General features: G+C 37.2%; 1 protein-coding gene across 2 annotated transcripts in view; it reads left to right on the top strand.

Moving 5' to 3' along the window:
* VPS13C (vacuolar protein sorting 13 homolog C) overlaps window positions 1-13246 on the top strand; it is a 74920-nt gene that overhangs the window by 2314 nt on the left and 59360 nt on the right. For both annotated transcript variants that reach the window (XM_050978370.1, XM_050978371.1), the window contains exons 3-13: window positions 236-278; window positions 1028-1123; window positions 1850-1951; window positions 7738-7847; window positions 8685-8744; window positions 9289-9348; window positions 10100-10180; window positions 10811-10868; window positions 11167-11294; window positions 12167-12273; window positions 12887-13058. In XM_050978370.1, coding sequence (XP_050834327.1) covers window positions 236-278; window positions 1028-1123; window positions 1850-1951; window positions 7738-7847; window positions 8685-8744; window positions 9289-9348; window positions 10100-10180; window positions 10811-10868; window positions 11167-11294; window positions 12167-12273; window positions 12887-13058 — 1017 coding nt within the window. The remainder of the gene's footprint in view (window positions 1-235; window positions 279-1027; window positions 1124-1849; window positions 1952-7737; window positions 7848-8684; window positions 8745-9288; window positions 9349-10099; window positions 10181-10810; window positions 10869-11166; window positions 11295-12166; window positions 12274-12886; window positions 13059-13246) is intronic.

Here is a 13246-nt window from a genome sequence, read left to right as displayed (position 1 = left end):
AGTAGCCTACACTTTGTTGAAAAAGAAGGGATCCAAGGAATATTATATGGTCCAATTCTTCTTTTTTCCTCTAGTTTGCCTGACTGTGCTGTCTTGTTTTCCTTCTAAGATTTTCCAGTAGAAAAGAAGTAGCTTTTACTCTCTGTATGTAAATATAGTACTTTGCAAATGTAATTTAAATTTATTTGATTTTTACTACTTCTTCTGTTTAGTACTTTATTTTTGTCATTTACAGAGTGAGCTGGATGTACCTTTTAGAATAAAAGTTGGTCAAATAGGTAAGTTTTAGTTCCAACACAACTATTGCAATGGGAATTTTAATATAGTGTGTAAGGTCAATCTTGCCCCTGAATTTCTTTAATCAAGCTTTCTTAAGTGTAATTGTACTCACTGTTGAAATTCAGTGTGGCTGCCATTGATGTTATCTGGCAAATCCTGTTTGTGTAACTTTACAGAGTGATATCAAAAACATATCTGAGATTCTTCCCGGAGACATGAATGATCAAGGGAGCTGTTTAGTGTAGACAGAGTTCGTGTTGTTCTTTAAGGGACTGATCAGGACTGTGAAGAATTCAAGTTAAATTCCTGAAACTGACGAATATGCCAAAGGTTTAGGAACTCTTAGATTTTTTTTTTTTCGTAAATTCCTTTCCCTGGTAGTCAGCATTGCTTTTTCACATGAAACATTTGTAGGAGATTTAAGTATGTGTAGTATTTTTTCTTCTACTTCCTGGGAAAATCATATTCATCCCAGTGAATTGAACTTCAGTCATGATCTCAGGTTTTGATTTGAAGTATTCTGACTCAGACTGCAACTTTTTCCTTAAAATCATGGCTTATGTTTCCTATGTATGTGTTTTATCACTTCAAGGGCTTTATAAAATGTTCATGCTCATATGGTTTCTCCTAACCTAAGGTGTTAAGGACATCAAGATAAAGGACCAGTGCTCTTTAATGCTGCAGGTGTTCTTTGGACCAAGCACAGTGGAGATGTTTGTTTTGATGTAATTGTATCTGCTTTGTTTAGATAAACTTACTCTGAAGATTCCTTGGAAGAATCTCTATGGGGAGGCAGTTGTTGCAACTCTAGAAGGCTTGTATCTTCTGATAGTTCCTGGAGCAAGTATGTAAGCTTCTCAGCAACAGTTAAATAATGGAAGAGAAAAATATCCAAGGGTACCATGTAAATGAGTCTATAATAGGAAATAGTTCATGTGAGCCACCATTTTTACATTCTCCCTCAGGGAAGTTTCTACACATGTGCTGGCGAGTTAGTAGAAGGGTGGGAGAAAACAGCACCTGTTGCTTTTATGGAGATCCTTGGTTGTATCCATTCCAAGTTCAATTGAACAGCCAAGTTTCCTCTAAAATGTGCTTATCCTGGATCTAGATTTGTGGCATGGTTTAGATCTTTAGCTGTTTATTTGCTGCTAAGTGATAGCAGTCAAAAGTAATAATTCCATTAGTACTGTTTGTAGGGACAGGGAAGAGGGCCAAAGAACTTTTAGTTTTCTCTGAAATCAGAACCGCTGGTATTATGAGAAAACTTGCAAGTTCCTGAAGCATGAGATATATGTATAGAAGAACTTTAAAATCTATCTTACATTGCACAGACCACTCTTAGGAGTCTGAATTTCCATGGAAAATTTCTTCCTGTGAAATAGTGCATAATTGTTATTAATTTCTAGCAGCTTTGGAGGCTGGCTGCAGTGTTCAGCACTGAAAAAAGAATAGCCTTTCTCTCAAAAAGGTGTTTTGCAACATGATGTTGTATATGGTGTACATTACTTGATAATGAATTTATGTAACTTGAGATTTAGGATTAATGCTCTCCCAACTTGGCTTACAGGTGTTAAATATGATGCAGAGAAGGAAGAAAAATACTTGCAGGATAATAAACAAAAGGAACTGGCAAGAATTGAGGAAGCCTTGCAGAAAGCAGCAGAAAAAGGTACTGAGTGAATAATGCAAATCTCCACTGGAATTTGAGGACTAAGGCTGTGCTGTGAAAGAAAACTCCTGGTTTCTAAATGACTTAATAAATTTTGTTTTTTCAAGCATCTAGCTAATCTTACTACAGTGCTTTGACAAGTCTTTTTACTCTGAAGCTTGAAAGAAATGTTACTTGTCTGTTTACCATTCATTTATCCAGTCAGCTTCCATGGGAAATGGGAATTTATTCATCTGGTATGGCTTTTATTTTTTTTCCTTTGGTGCTTTAGGGGTACAGGACCATACAGAACAATAGAAAGTACATTGTGTGAGGGTAATGTTACCTTGCTTTAGCACCATTATATTAGATGTTTAACTGTGTGTGTTAGAGGTGCATGTGGTAGGGTGTTCTTTGATGAAAGGAGCCTCTAAGGGGAAAGGTAAGGCTAGTAAACTTTTACTGCAATGATAATGCTTTTGTTTCAATTTCTGCTGTGCTTTTATGATGCTGTACTGAGTTTGGACTGGTTTGGGAAATGAGACTCTTGTGAGCAGGAAGTAATTCATGACACAACAAAACAACTCAGCACAAACATAGGAACCTTAAACTTTTGCTCTAGGTTATAAAAAGTGTTAAGCTCTCAATTAAATCCTGTTAGCTTGTTTTGTGGTGGTGATTTTTTTTTGTGTTTGCTTATATTGTTGTGACCCATGCCTTTCATAAAATTATGGTATCAATTGGGCTTGTTTGGACAGAAACCAAGCTCAGAACCAGTGACAGGTAACTACATGTGTTGGAGGAAAAAGTTATCACTGAAGTTTTTGTCTGAATTGAGATCTATTTTTTGGCTTGTGTAGCGGTTGTTAAGATGCATTTCTATGATACTTGTAATGCTGCAACTCATGGGAAAGTTGTTGGAAAAGAGATGATGCTTTCAGCACTTGGAAGAAAAAAATAGTTTGGTTGTAATCTCTTTGCTCATTTAATTCTCCAGTTATGGGAGAGTCTGTGGCCTTTCTGCTGCTCTGCAAGTTTGAGAGGTACATGTGCAGTTTGCTTCAAATGGCAATCTGACAATCTGGCTGCAATGAAGAAAGGAGCTTTGCTTTATTTAATATGCCAGAAAGTATATGAGGGCTAAGACAACTTCAATGAATGAATTTTGCTGCCAATCAATTCACTTGATACTGGGGTGAAGCAATGTTGGTAGAGGTTTAACCACAGGTATGTAGCACGTGGATCCTGTACAGCAGCAGTGCTTCAGCCAATGCTCTTTGCACCAGTAGCAATAGGATAAAAGAAGATGTAAGAAAGAACATGTGTAATAAGAAGAACTTAATCTCATGGGTACTGCTTGAAAAATTCCCATTCTGGAGTTTCATGTATTTAAGAATGAGTCTGTGTGCCACTGGCAGTTTTCTTTTTCAAGAAAAACTTACTGCATCCAGTGTTTGTAATGCTTTTGAAAAAAATCATCATAGAAAAATGATGGTGTAGTAGCTCAACTGGTTATATAAAGAACACAAATTGGATTTACTCATGTTTTGCAGTTATAAGCTTTAAGACTTGAGAATGAAAAGCAAGAGGAACATTTAAATTGGATTATTTTCTACTCTAACTTGAGAAAGTCTGTTATTCTATGATCATATTTCAGTGGTAGCCATTTGTGCTTGTGGTGCTGTACTAGAATATTGTACTCAAGAGGACTTGTGAAAATCCTGCATGAGCAGAACCTTTGCTTTTGCTAGATATAGAAATCTTGGAGCCCTACTGAACTATAAAATTCTAAGAAATACAGCTCTCTCTAGGCTTTTGAGAGCACACAATAGCTGCTGGAAAGCTAGGAAAGATCTTGAACAGAAAGTTGTCAGGGTTCATGAATTTTTTTCTGATTAATACTTGATTTATATTAACATGTTTAGAATCTTGATTCAGTCCTTGGATTTAAGAGTATAAATAGGCCTAGAGATAATTTCTCTTGAGATGTTGTTAAAATAGTGAGCAAAATGGTCGTGGCACTGTGTTGGTATGGTAGTGTGATGGGGAAGTGGAAACTGCTGACCCAAGTTGATGAAACTATTTTCTTTTTTCTAAGCTGTTACAATCTGTCTCTATCAGACCTCACACATGGAGAGCAGAGGCTGCAGGTCTTTTGCTGGTTACAAGAAAAAAATGTCAATTGCATGATTTCCCTATGTAGGTAATCACTGAAAGTAGAAATTCTGAAGTGAATTGGGCTGTCATACTATAATGGAAGTAGTGTTGAGTCATACAGATTTGGTGAACTTAATATTAAATTAGGAGTTGATTTCCTTCTTTTAAACCAAATGCATTTTTTTGGTTATTTGCTGCCATGTGGACCAAGGTGCCCATTCACAAGATTCCTTGTATGGGTTGGAGAGTCTGGTTTACAAGGACACCAAGCCTGGTGGGTATGCATGGTTAGTTACATTTTATACATGCATGATGAGCAGGCAGTTTAGATTTTTGAAAGTCCCCTTCTCCAAAGCAGCCAAATGTAGAAGTGAGAAAACAATACTTGTTTGGTAAACATCCACATATTGGTGGTTCTAGAAATAAGATTTTAATGAATGTGGATTCAAGTGGAATCTTGCAATGACTTAGTCTCTTTTTAATTGAGTGGCTGTTTCAGAAGATTAGGAGACCACTTAGATTTCCATCAGTCGTGTTGAGCTTAAGAATATTATAAAATGCTGACAAGATTCTGCTATAATTTTACAACACCATCTTTAGCTGTTAGGAGAGTAATTACCCTTACTTAATGTGTCTAGGCTTAAGATAAAGGAAGTCCAAGCTGTCTAGAAGCCATGGGCAGACAAAATGAACTAGAGCAGGTTGAAGGCATTAGCATGCTTCCCCTGCTTCTCTTTATTTGCATTGCTCTCAAGGTAGGCAAGGAAACAGCTTCCCTTGAAGTTCAGGGGAACTATTGCTTTTTGTACGTGCTTTATTTTTAACTTCCGAAACCTGATTTTCAGAACTTTACACTGGGCCAAAGTTTCTTCCTTGAGCTGTTATCTGAGCACAGATTTAAAGTGAGCTTAAAAACATACATTTAGTTTTTCCATAGTAGTGCATGTGGGTGAAGAAGAAGAATATCCTGTTTCCTTAGTTTTGTCATACATGGGAGTGAAAGCCTGAGATCTACAAATTCAATAGTAAATGAAGGAAGCTGTCCTTTTAAAGTAACCTTGAGAAAGGGTTACTTGTAGTGTTAAAAGGAACTGTGCAAAAGAAAATGTTTCTAATGTTGTCTAGTTTTTCCTTTTTATTATTTATATGGTGACCACCCTATCACCTTACCTGCAAGACAGGTTGAAATCTTGGCAGGCAATTTCCCTCCTTTGTTTGAACAGGCTGGCAAATGACATCAAGGTGTTCCCCATGGTTAGGTTAGGTACACTGTTATACTTGCTTCCTTCTTGCTTTGTGGGATACACCCTTCTCATGTTCCAGCCCCATAAAGATAAGCACAAGCAGCATTATTGCTGAATTACTTTTGCTGGGATGGCCAGAGGAGGAAAAGAAACAGTGCAACTCACCAAACTGGTTTTCTTCAGAATTGTGGAAAAGTATGAGCATCATTTAAATAGGGAGATGGTTGTGATTGTGTGGGTTGTAAAATGTATCTAAATAATGGAATTTCATTTCGTGTTCAGCTTTTAGAATCATCATTTTTTTAATGTCTTTTTTGTGGTTACTGGATTTGTTCTTTCAGAGTGCTTCCATACCATACTGTTGATTATCATGAGAAACCTATTGAAAAGTGCTCTTTGGTTTTTCACATACATCTGTATCTTAACTTGAAAATTATGTCCTTGTATGGTAGAAGCCCTTCTAGATGTATATTTCATGCTATGAGAAGTAGCTGATTGTTTGCTTACCACAGCTGCAACTCTTGAAAAGCTTTTATGAGACCTTCTAAGCCATTATGCTTTAAGACAGGCTAGACCTTCTTCCATATTTTCTTTTGCTTTCTTACATTTCTGCCTTACTAACTTGAATTTTATCCTTTTTCCAAAAAATTGCTTGCATTGCAAAAGGACGTAAGCGTAAAAAGTACAAAAAGCATTTTAAGAGACCCTTTAGAGGTCGTGATCACTCAAAAGGTGGGTAACAGTTATGGCTTTTAACTTTAAGGCTTGCTTTTGCTTTCTGTTTGGATGACCTTTTTCCTCCTGTTTGCAAGAGAGGTTATAAATTGGTGAGAGTTCTTTTTGCTGTTCATCTGTTCTCTGAATCCAGTGGGACTGAAGAGAGTCCTTGTTTCTCTTGACTTGGATTTGAGCTATCTGTAGTATTTACAGCAGAACTGTAAAGTAGTGACACTTCACAGTGACTGTTGGAAAAACTGCATGTGCAAGTTACATCTGTTTGTCTGATTTTTGTAGGATTCCAGTAATAGGTAAAGAAAACCTGAAACTGGTGCTATAGCAGTAAACAGTCTTTTTCATCACCTTTTAGCTGTTCTAAATAACTGATTTAGTGCTATGACATATTTGAACAGGAATGAAATTGATGTTATTCCCCAAGAGGATAAGCATTGTCTATAAACACCAAACCATGCAGGGTTCAGCATTAGCATGTGTCTAAGAATTGCCATGTCCCCTGTGGTTGTATTGTTTTGTATTTGGTCTTGGAGAAAGCTGCAGCTGTACACAGACTTGCAGTTGGAGAGAACCTTGTGGGGACCCAAGATAAGCTTTGCAAGGTGTCACACAAGTTGCTGCTGGTAGCTGCATATGGCTGCAAAAATGTTAATGGGTTCCTTGCACTTGGAGATCATGAAGCTTCAATAAGGACTTTTTTTTTTCTTTTTTTAGTCAATTAATAGGAGGAAGTGTGTGGTGCATGCAAAAGTGATACAATGTTTCTGTTTTTTCTGAGTTCCTGACTAATTTTTTTGATTGAAATCTAATGCTCTCTTGACTGAAACTGTTATATCATGTTCAGTAGTGAAGTCTTCATTTTTAGCAGATTTCCTGAAAATCTGAAAGCTTTTAAAGAAAATTTCTCATTGTTTTAGCAAGATGCACCAAGTTAGATACCTGCTTTGCTCACCATGCACTGCATATGTAAAAAGTTGGAAACAGTTCCAAAACCTGTAGTCCTTATTTTTCTCTATAGCCATGACTATTTCTTCAACTTGAGCCATCTGTAGCATTTCCAACAAAAATGTATAAGCTTGCTAGGCTGATCTATGGCATTTGCTGGAATAGCCACGTTGTAGGGAGGGTACTGAACACAGCAGTGTAGGCTGTAAAGGCAGCTAGAGGAAAAGCAGTTCACTGATCCAGCCACACTTCAGGTAAAATGCTGAAATGCAACCTGAGATGGTAGAGCCACATCACCATAGTGAAATAATGAGGGATTGTAAATATTACTCCTTGCATGTATTATTCAAGGGCATTTTGTGTTAAATTGCTCTGGTTTACTCCTTTGCTTCTTGAAACCCCTCACTGAGGTACTTTTAAGAGGGAACCTTTTACCTTGGGAGAAATAGAAGGAGTTAATCCAGAACCTGCTGCGTGCCAAACTGTTTCGACTGAAATTTAGATGTGGGTTTTCTTGTGGTTAAGTTGTGCATGGGCAGCTAATATCACATATTCAGAATACAGATGTGCAGAAAAGGAAAAGATAAAAAGATGTAATCTAAATAAGTGAAAACTGTAATGTCAATTTAGAGGAAATATGAAATTTACATTGCTGTAGTTGTTGTTGTAATGGAATTCAAGATGCAATTCTTTCACTAAATACTGACTTTTTAAAAATTCTCGTTCTAGACAAACCAAAGGAGGAGAAGAAGGATACTTTCTTAGAAAAGCTTGCAACTCAAGTTATAAAAAATGTGCAAGTTAAAATCACAGGCATTCATGTTAAATATGAAGATGATGTAAGTAACTGGGACATATTGTCTTCATTTTAAATTGGACTTCAATGCAGTTCTAATTCTCTTGTCCATAGAAAAATTGTATTTGCCACCTTGAAAAAGTTGCTGGTGTTTCTTCTGCACCTCTTCAAATAACTTGCTCCAGATATGATTGAATGCCAGAAATATGGATATGTGAAACAGATGTTCTTTCCCCTTGTCCAGTGCTGCCTTGCTCACTAAATGTGGGCAGTGTCTGTTCTCACATATTGCTGCATGCAGTGGATGCACGGAGTTTTTCAGTGTCCTGGGGAGAGTCCAGAATGGCAGAAGCTGAAGGATTTTCAGATGGGTCTGAAGGCAAACTGTTAAAAACACTTAATTGATAGAAAAGAATGTTTGTTTAAATGAACCATGTTTCTGGTTTTATCTTCCTTTAGTGAAACGATTAAGCAGTTTGTTATGAGACAATTGAGTTTAAAAGGAAAGCACTGGATAATAGGGTGTTTCTCAAATCTTTCTTTGGGACTGTTTTTAGAGAAACTAAACTTAAAGAGGTCATAGAAGTGCATATCATAAGGTGATATAGCTGACTGAGATGTGGTACTCTAATTAGGTTTTTTTTTCCTGTATGATGATGCTAGAATCCAAAAGAAAATTTTCAGTTTGAATTGAAGTCCTAAGTCTTTATACTACAGCCATATTAGTTTTGGCCTATCTTGGTGTGTTCCAGTAACGTTTCAGTTAGTTTCACTAAGCAAAGGAAGTTGCTCAGAACAGTTCAGGATTTCAGTCAACTTTAAGGGCTACATTTGTCTGCAGCAAGAGAAATAAATACCTCTTATTTTTCTGTTTTTGTAGATCACAGACCCACAGTGCCCGATTTCCTTGGGAATGACGTTGGGCGAGCTTAGTTTACTGGTAATGTGTGTGTGAATGCATGTTCTTGTGTGTGCAGTTTGCTTGCCTTTGGAGTAGCAGAAAGGAGAAGGAACATAGTAAGGAGATACAGTGACTGTGCATACTGCAGACAATCTTTTATTCATGCAAATAGTACTGGCAGTTTGAGCAAGCAGAAGGGAAGAGGATCGAGCAACATAACACTTTCTGAGACCTGGTGATTTGTTCTAATGATCTGAGTGACCTTTGAAACTGGGCAGGTTATGTCCAGGCATCGTAAATGAGGGCAAACATTGCATCATGGTGATTAAGAGTTTGGTATTTTGTCAGGCCTTTTGAGAAATGGGGAGTGAAAATTTCAGCTTTGCCTTAGCTGGTAAGCATTTTATGGGTAGGATGAGTTTTATATCAAATTATGAAAGTAAACTGACAGATTTTTGTATGTTATCTTGATGTGTGTGTATGCAGAAAAACTGGATGAATTTGTTGCTTGGAAGCATAGGATAAACCCAGAAATATGTTAGCTAAGATGCACAAAATTGCTTTTATCACTTTCAACTTTTAGACAACAAATGAGAACTGGACACCTTCCATTCTGAATGAAGCTGCAAAAATCATATACAAGGTAATGTGTTGTGGGTTTTTTTTCCTACACAGGTGAAGAAAGCAACTGATCTTGGAGACTAGTAAACCTGGGGCTCTAAATAAAAGTTGGAAAGATAGTTTGCTTTTTGAATTCTCCTGTTTTTCTTTATTTTTGATGTATGTTTAAGCACAAGTAGAGCACAAATAACTGTTTTTATGTAAGGCATAAACTTAAACAAACTCCATAGTTTAAATAATTTATCTTTAATGTGAATGCTGATCCTCTTGTTCAATGCACTGTACAGCAAGCCTGTGTGGAAGCTGTGATTTCAAACAGGTTATCAAATTACCATTTCCTAATCTAATTTTTATTCCTAGTGCAATTGGGATTCTGGGAGCTAAGCAATCTCTGTTCTCCCTGCCCACCTCCTGAACCACCCCCTGAGCCTATGCAGAAAGGAGTACACAGAGATCTAAGGAATTATAGGAACAATCTAAGAAGGGTTTAATAGTCTTGGCTTCTTCATTTAGGCCAAGTACCAGTTTTGTGCACCCTTGCTCATGTAATCCAGGATTATGTTTAACAGATGTGCATCAATGTGTGCTTTAAGAACTTGCAATTCAATTATCATTTCAAAATAGTATTGTCAGATTCAATACATCTCAGTCCTAATGGTTCATTTGCTGTCTCATCTGCTTTCATATGTTTTCTATTTTCACAACTGAAAAGTTGAATTCTTAGAATGGGTTGAATACAGAGTATGTAGTTGCATGTTTTCTTTCCTGTGCAGCTTTTGTGCCTGGACAGCCTCAGTGCTTATTGGAACATACACAGCAAAATGTATTATCATGGCTCCCGTGAACAAATACTGGTAATGTAGAAGAAGAAAATGCATTAACTACTATATTCTCTGGCTCTTGTAGTATTCAAAAGTACACCACACTGATTTCTACCCCACTCCTCACACTTATGGTATTCAGTGTCATATGTTAATCCATTGCACTATTGTTAATAATATTTTGTGAACCTCATTTGTTATTAACCCCTATAGGGTTTAGACATATATTTTTCACCTATTATGTTTATAAAGGTATTCTGTGTGTCCTTGTACAATACTACTACTTTCCCTTTTTCTTTTGTGCTCATATTTTATGAGCCCAATATGCCTTTATTTTTGTTTTATTTTGTCCTTAACAAATAATGTACTTAACCCAGTGAGCTAGATTCTAACATCAAAGATCAAGTCAAAACTGTGAAGTGTTTAAAACCATGCATCTGTCTAAGAACAGCCAAGTTCATTTGGCATTGCCTGTCTGTGGATGTTTTTCTTTCTCTGAATCTCAGTCTGAAGGGAAAACACAAATTGATACCCAGCTTGAATTGACAGCTGCAAAACTCTGCGAAATACACTTGAACTTAAGTTGGTCTACTCAAAGTTTTGAGAACTCTAAACAAGTAATGCTCTTCAGCTATTGTTAGACAGTATTGTATCCCTTCACAGGATCAGCTGAAAAGAGGAATTCCCTGTCATGGTCACCAGCCTGAAGACTACCAGTACAGTAAGTGAGCTAGGAATGAGTGAATCTAAACTGGTCTGAGCATGTTAGTGTACAACAGCCTGATCTGATCCTGCAGGCCTGGCCATACTATCTTCATTTAGAAAAAACATAGTGTAACAGAACATAGTAGGGCTTGTTTGAATGCTTTTTGAGTATTCCAGGACTACCTTAATTGTCATTGGTAAGAATTGCCTCCTGATTCTGTGGGGCTTGAGCATGCCTGTTTTCTATTGATGTGGTTGATCTATTCCTTCTTATATTTAAGTAAAAGATCCATCTCATTTTTTTTATCTTCAAGTTTTCAGACCAGTGTCAGCCTCTGCAAGACTCTATATCAACCCATATGCAGAAGTAGAACTGAAAACTCCTAAGATTGATTGTAATGTAGAAGTACAGAGAATTGTCATTGAATTCACTAAACCACAGGCAAGTTGGTTTGGTATTTATCACCCATTTCAGTTTGTGATGAACTGTAGTGTTTTTTTCACTGGAAAACATTCTTAGGGATTTGTGTGCTTATATGCCTGTAGAATTTCTAAACTGTTTAGCAGTACCTGTGGGAGAAGTGTAGGATCTTTTCCCCTCTGTGTAACAGTCACTTTGTGGTGATTGTTGTACTCTGACATTCTTACAAGTGGATTCTCTGGGAACCACCTGATCTGTATTCAGCCCTTCCAGTAGTATTCTTTTCTCCTAGAGAATGCAATCATGAGTAGCCTTTATCTTAGTAAATTATAATCCAGTGTTATAACTGCAGAGATGCCAAAGTACAAGCAAGGGTGGGAATGAATGGAGTGTGCTGGCTTTGGCAACAAAGCCTGCTGGAGTATCAAGGTACTAATGTAGATGGCTCCCCAGAAATCTAGTGTTCTCATTTATTAAGAGATAACTTGCAGTTAGTTGGCTAAAGAGCTTTTTAGCTCTTACTGATGTCTAAGTGTATGTATATATTGAGTTCAGAACTGTACCAGTAAGGTGCCCTAATGTAAATGCAGCTCTAAAATGAGGGCAACTGCATTGACAAACAAATAAGGTTAGTTTGAGAAAGCCTGGGAGGTTGTGCTGCGCAGGCTGGTAAAACTACAAACTGTTGTTCTTGGAGGGAAGCAGGGGTTCAAAGTGCTGTTCTTTGAGAAGAATGGGTGCAGTTGGTCCACTTTCAGGTACTAATGAAAATGCATGGACTTGAATTTCTGTGTAGTTTGAGGAATGTGAAGGCCATGCTATACATGCAGTTGGAGCAGTGCCTGCAAACAAAACCTGAACCTCTGCTAAGAAACTTATTTTCCTGTGTTTAGTACCTCAGCATGATAGACCTGCTGGAGTCCATAGATTACATGGTTCGCAATGCGCCCTACAGAAGATTTAGGCCAAATGTACCTCTCCATAGAAATGCCAGGGAATGGTAAGCTGTGTACATTCATGCATTCTTTGGGAGATGCTGGAGTCTTCTCCAGTGTCTTCATTCTCCTTTGTGATTAAAAAGAGTTTTAAAACTACTCACATGCTGATATAACTTCCACAGAGCTTTGCTTAGCCCTTAGATTCGAGTGATAGATCCAGTTGATGAGCTGAAGTCTCCAAAATTTGAACAAAATGCCAATGCTCTCACTAGAGGTTAAATGCAATTTTAGAATGGCTAAAGAAAAATCTTGGCAAATGTTATAGAAGGGAAATGTGTGTCAGCTGTAGATTTGAACTGATATGTTTTTTGTTGGCTTTTTTCCAAGTACTAACTGATGCTGATTATCAAAGTACTTAAGTGCACTTAGTGCTGTAACAGCCCAAATTTGCAAATGTGCAGAAGTCAATAATGGAGGTTTGTAGCTCTTCACTCATTAAATGTAAGCCCTCTGTCCATTTACCAAAAGTGATGTTGAGAACATTGAAATTTTTATAAGCCAAGTTACTCAAATCACAAGTGGTGAACAAAGTGTTTGCATACTAATAAACTGCCTCTGCAACCTGTAATGCACAAATGAAATGGGAAGTCGTTCACAAATATGGAATTATTGTAGGTGGAAATATGCAGGTAACAGTGTTCTGGAAGTTCACATCAGAAGACGTACTCGGATGTGGTCATGGAGTAACATAAAACAGCACAGGCAGCTTCTGAAGAGCTACAAAAATGTGTACAAGAACAAGCTAACACAGAGTAAACTGTCAGAAGAAACACAGAGGCAAATCCAGGTACCAGTCTTTTCTCTTTGGAGGAATTATATTTTGGTCCCTCTATGAAATAATTCTTTAGCCATAAGTAAGAGTAATCCAGGTTGATGGTTTTACAAGAACACAAGAGGTCTGTGAAAATACCTTTTTAATCTGAAGTTCTGTGTAACCTATTGTAGAAACCAAAATAAAATACTAGTAAAGTCCTG

The sequence above is a fragment of the Serinus canaria genome, chromosome 10, assembly GCF_022539315.1.
Source record: "Serinus canaria isolate serCan28SL12 chromosome 10, serCan2020, whole genome shotgun sequence".
Taxonomy (NCBI): domain Eukaryota; kingdom Metazoa; phylum Chordata; class Aves; order Passeriformes; family Fringillidae; genus Serinus; species Serinus canaria.
The sequence above is the reverse complement of the archived record's forward strand: the minus strand, read 5'-3'. Positions and strand labels throughout refer to the sequence as shown.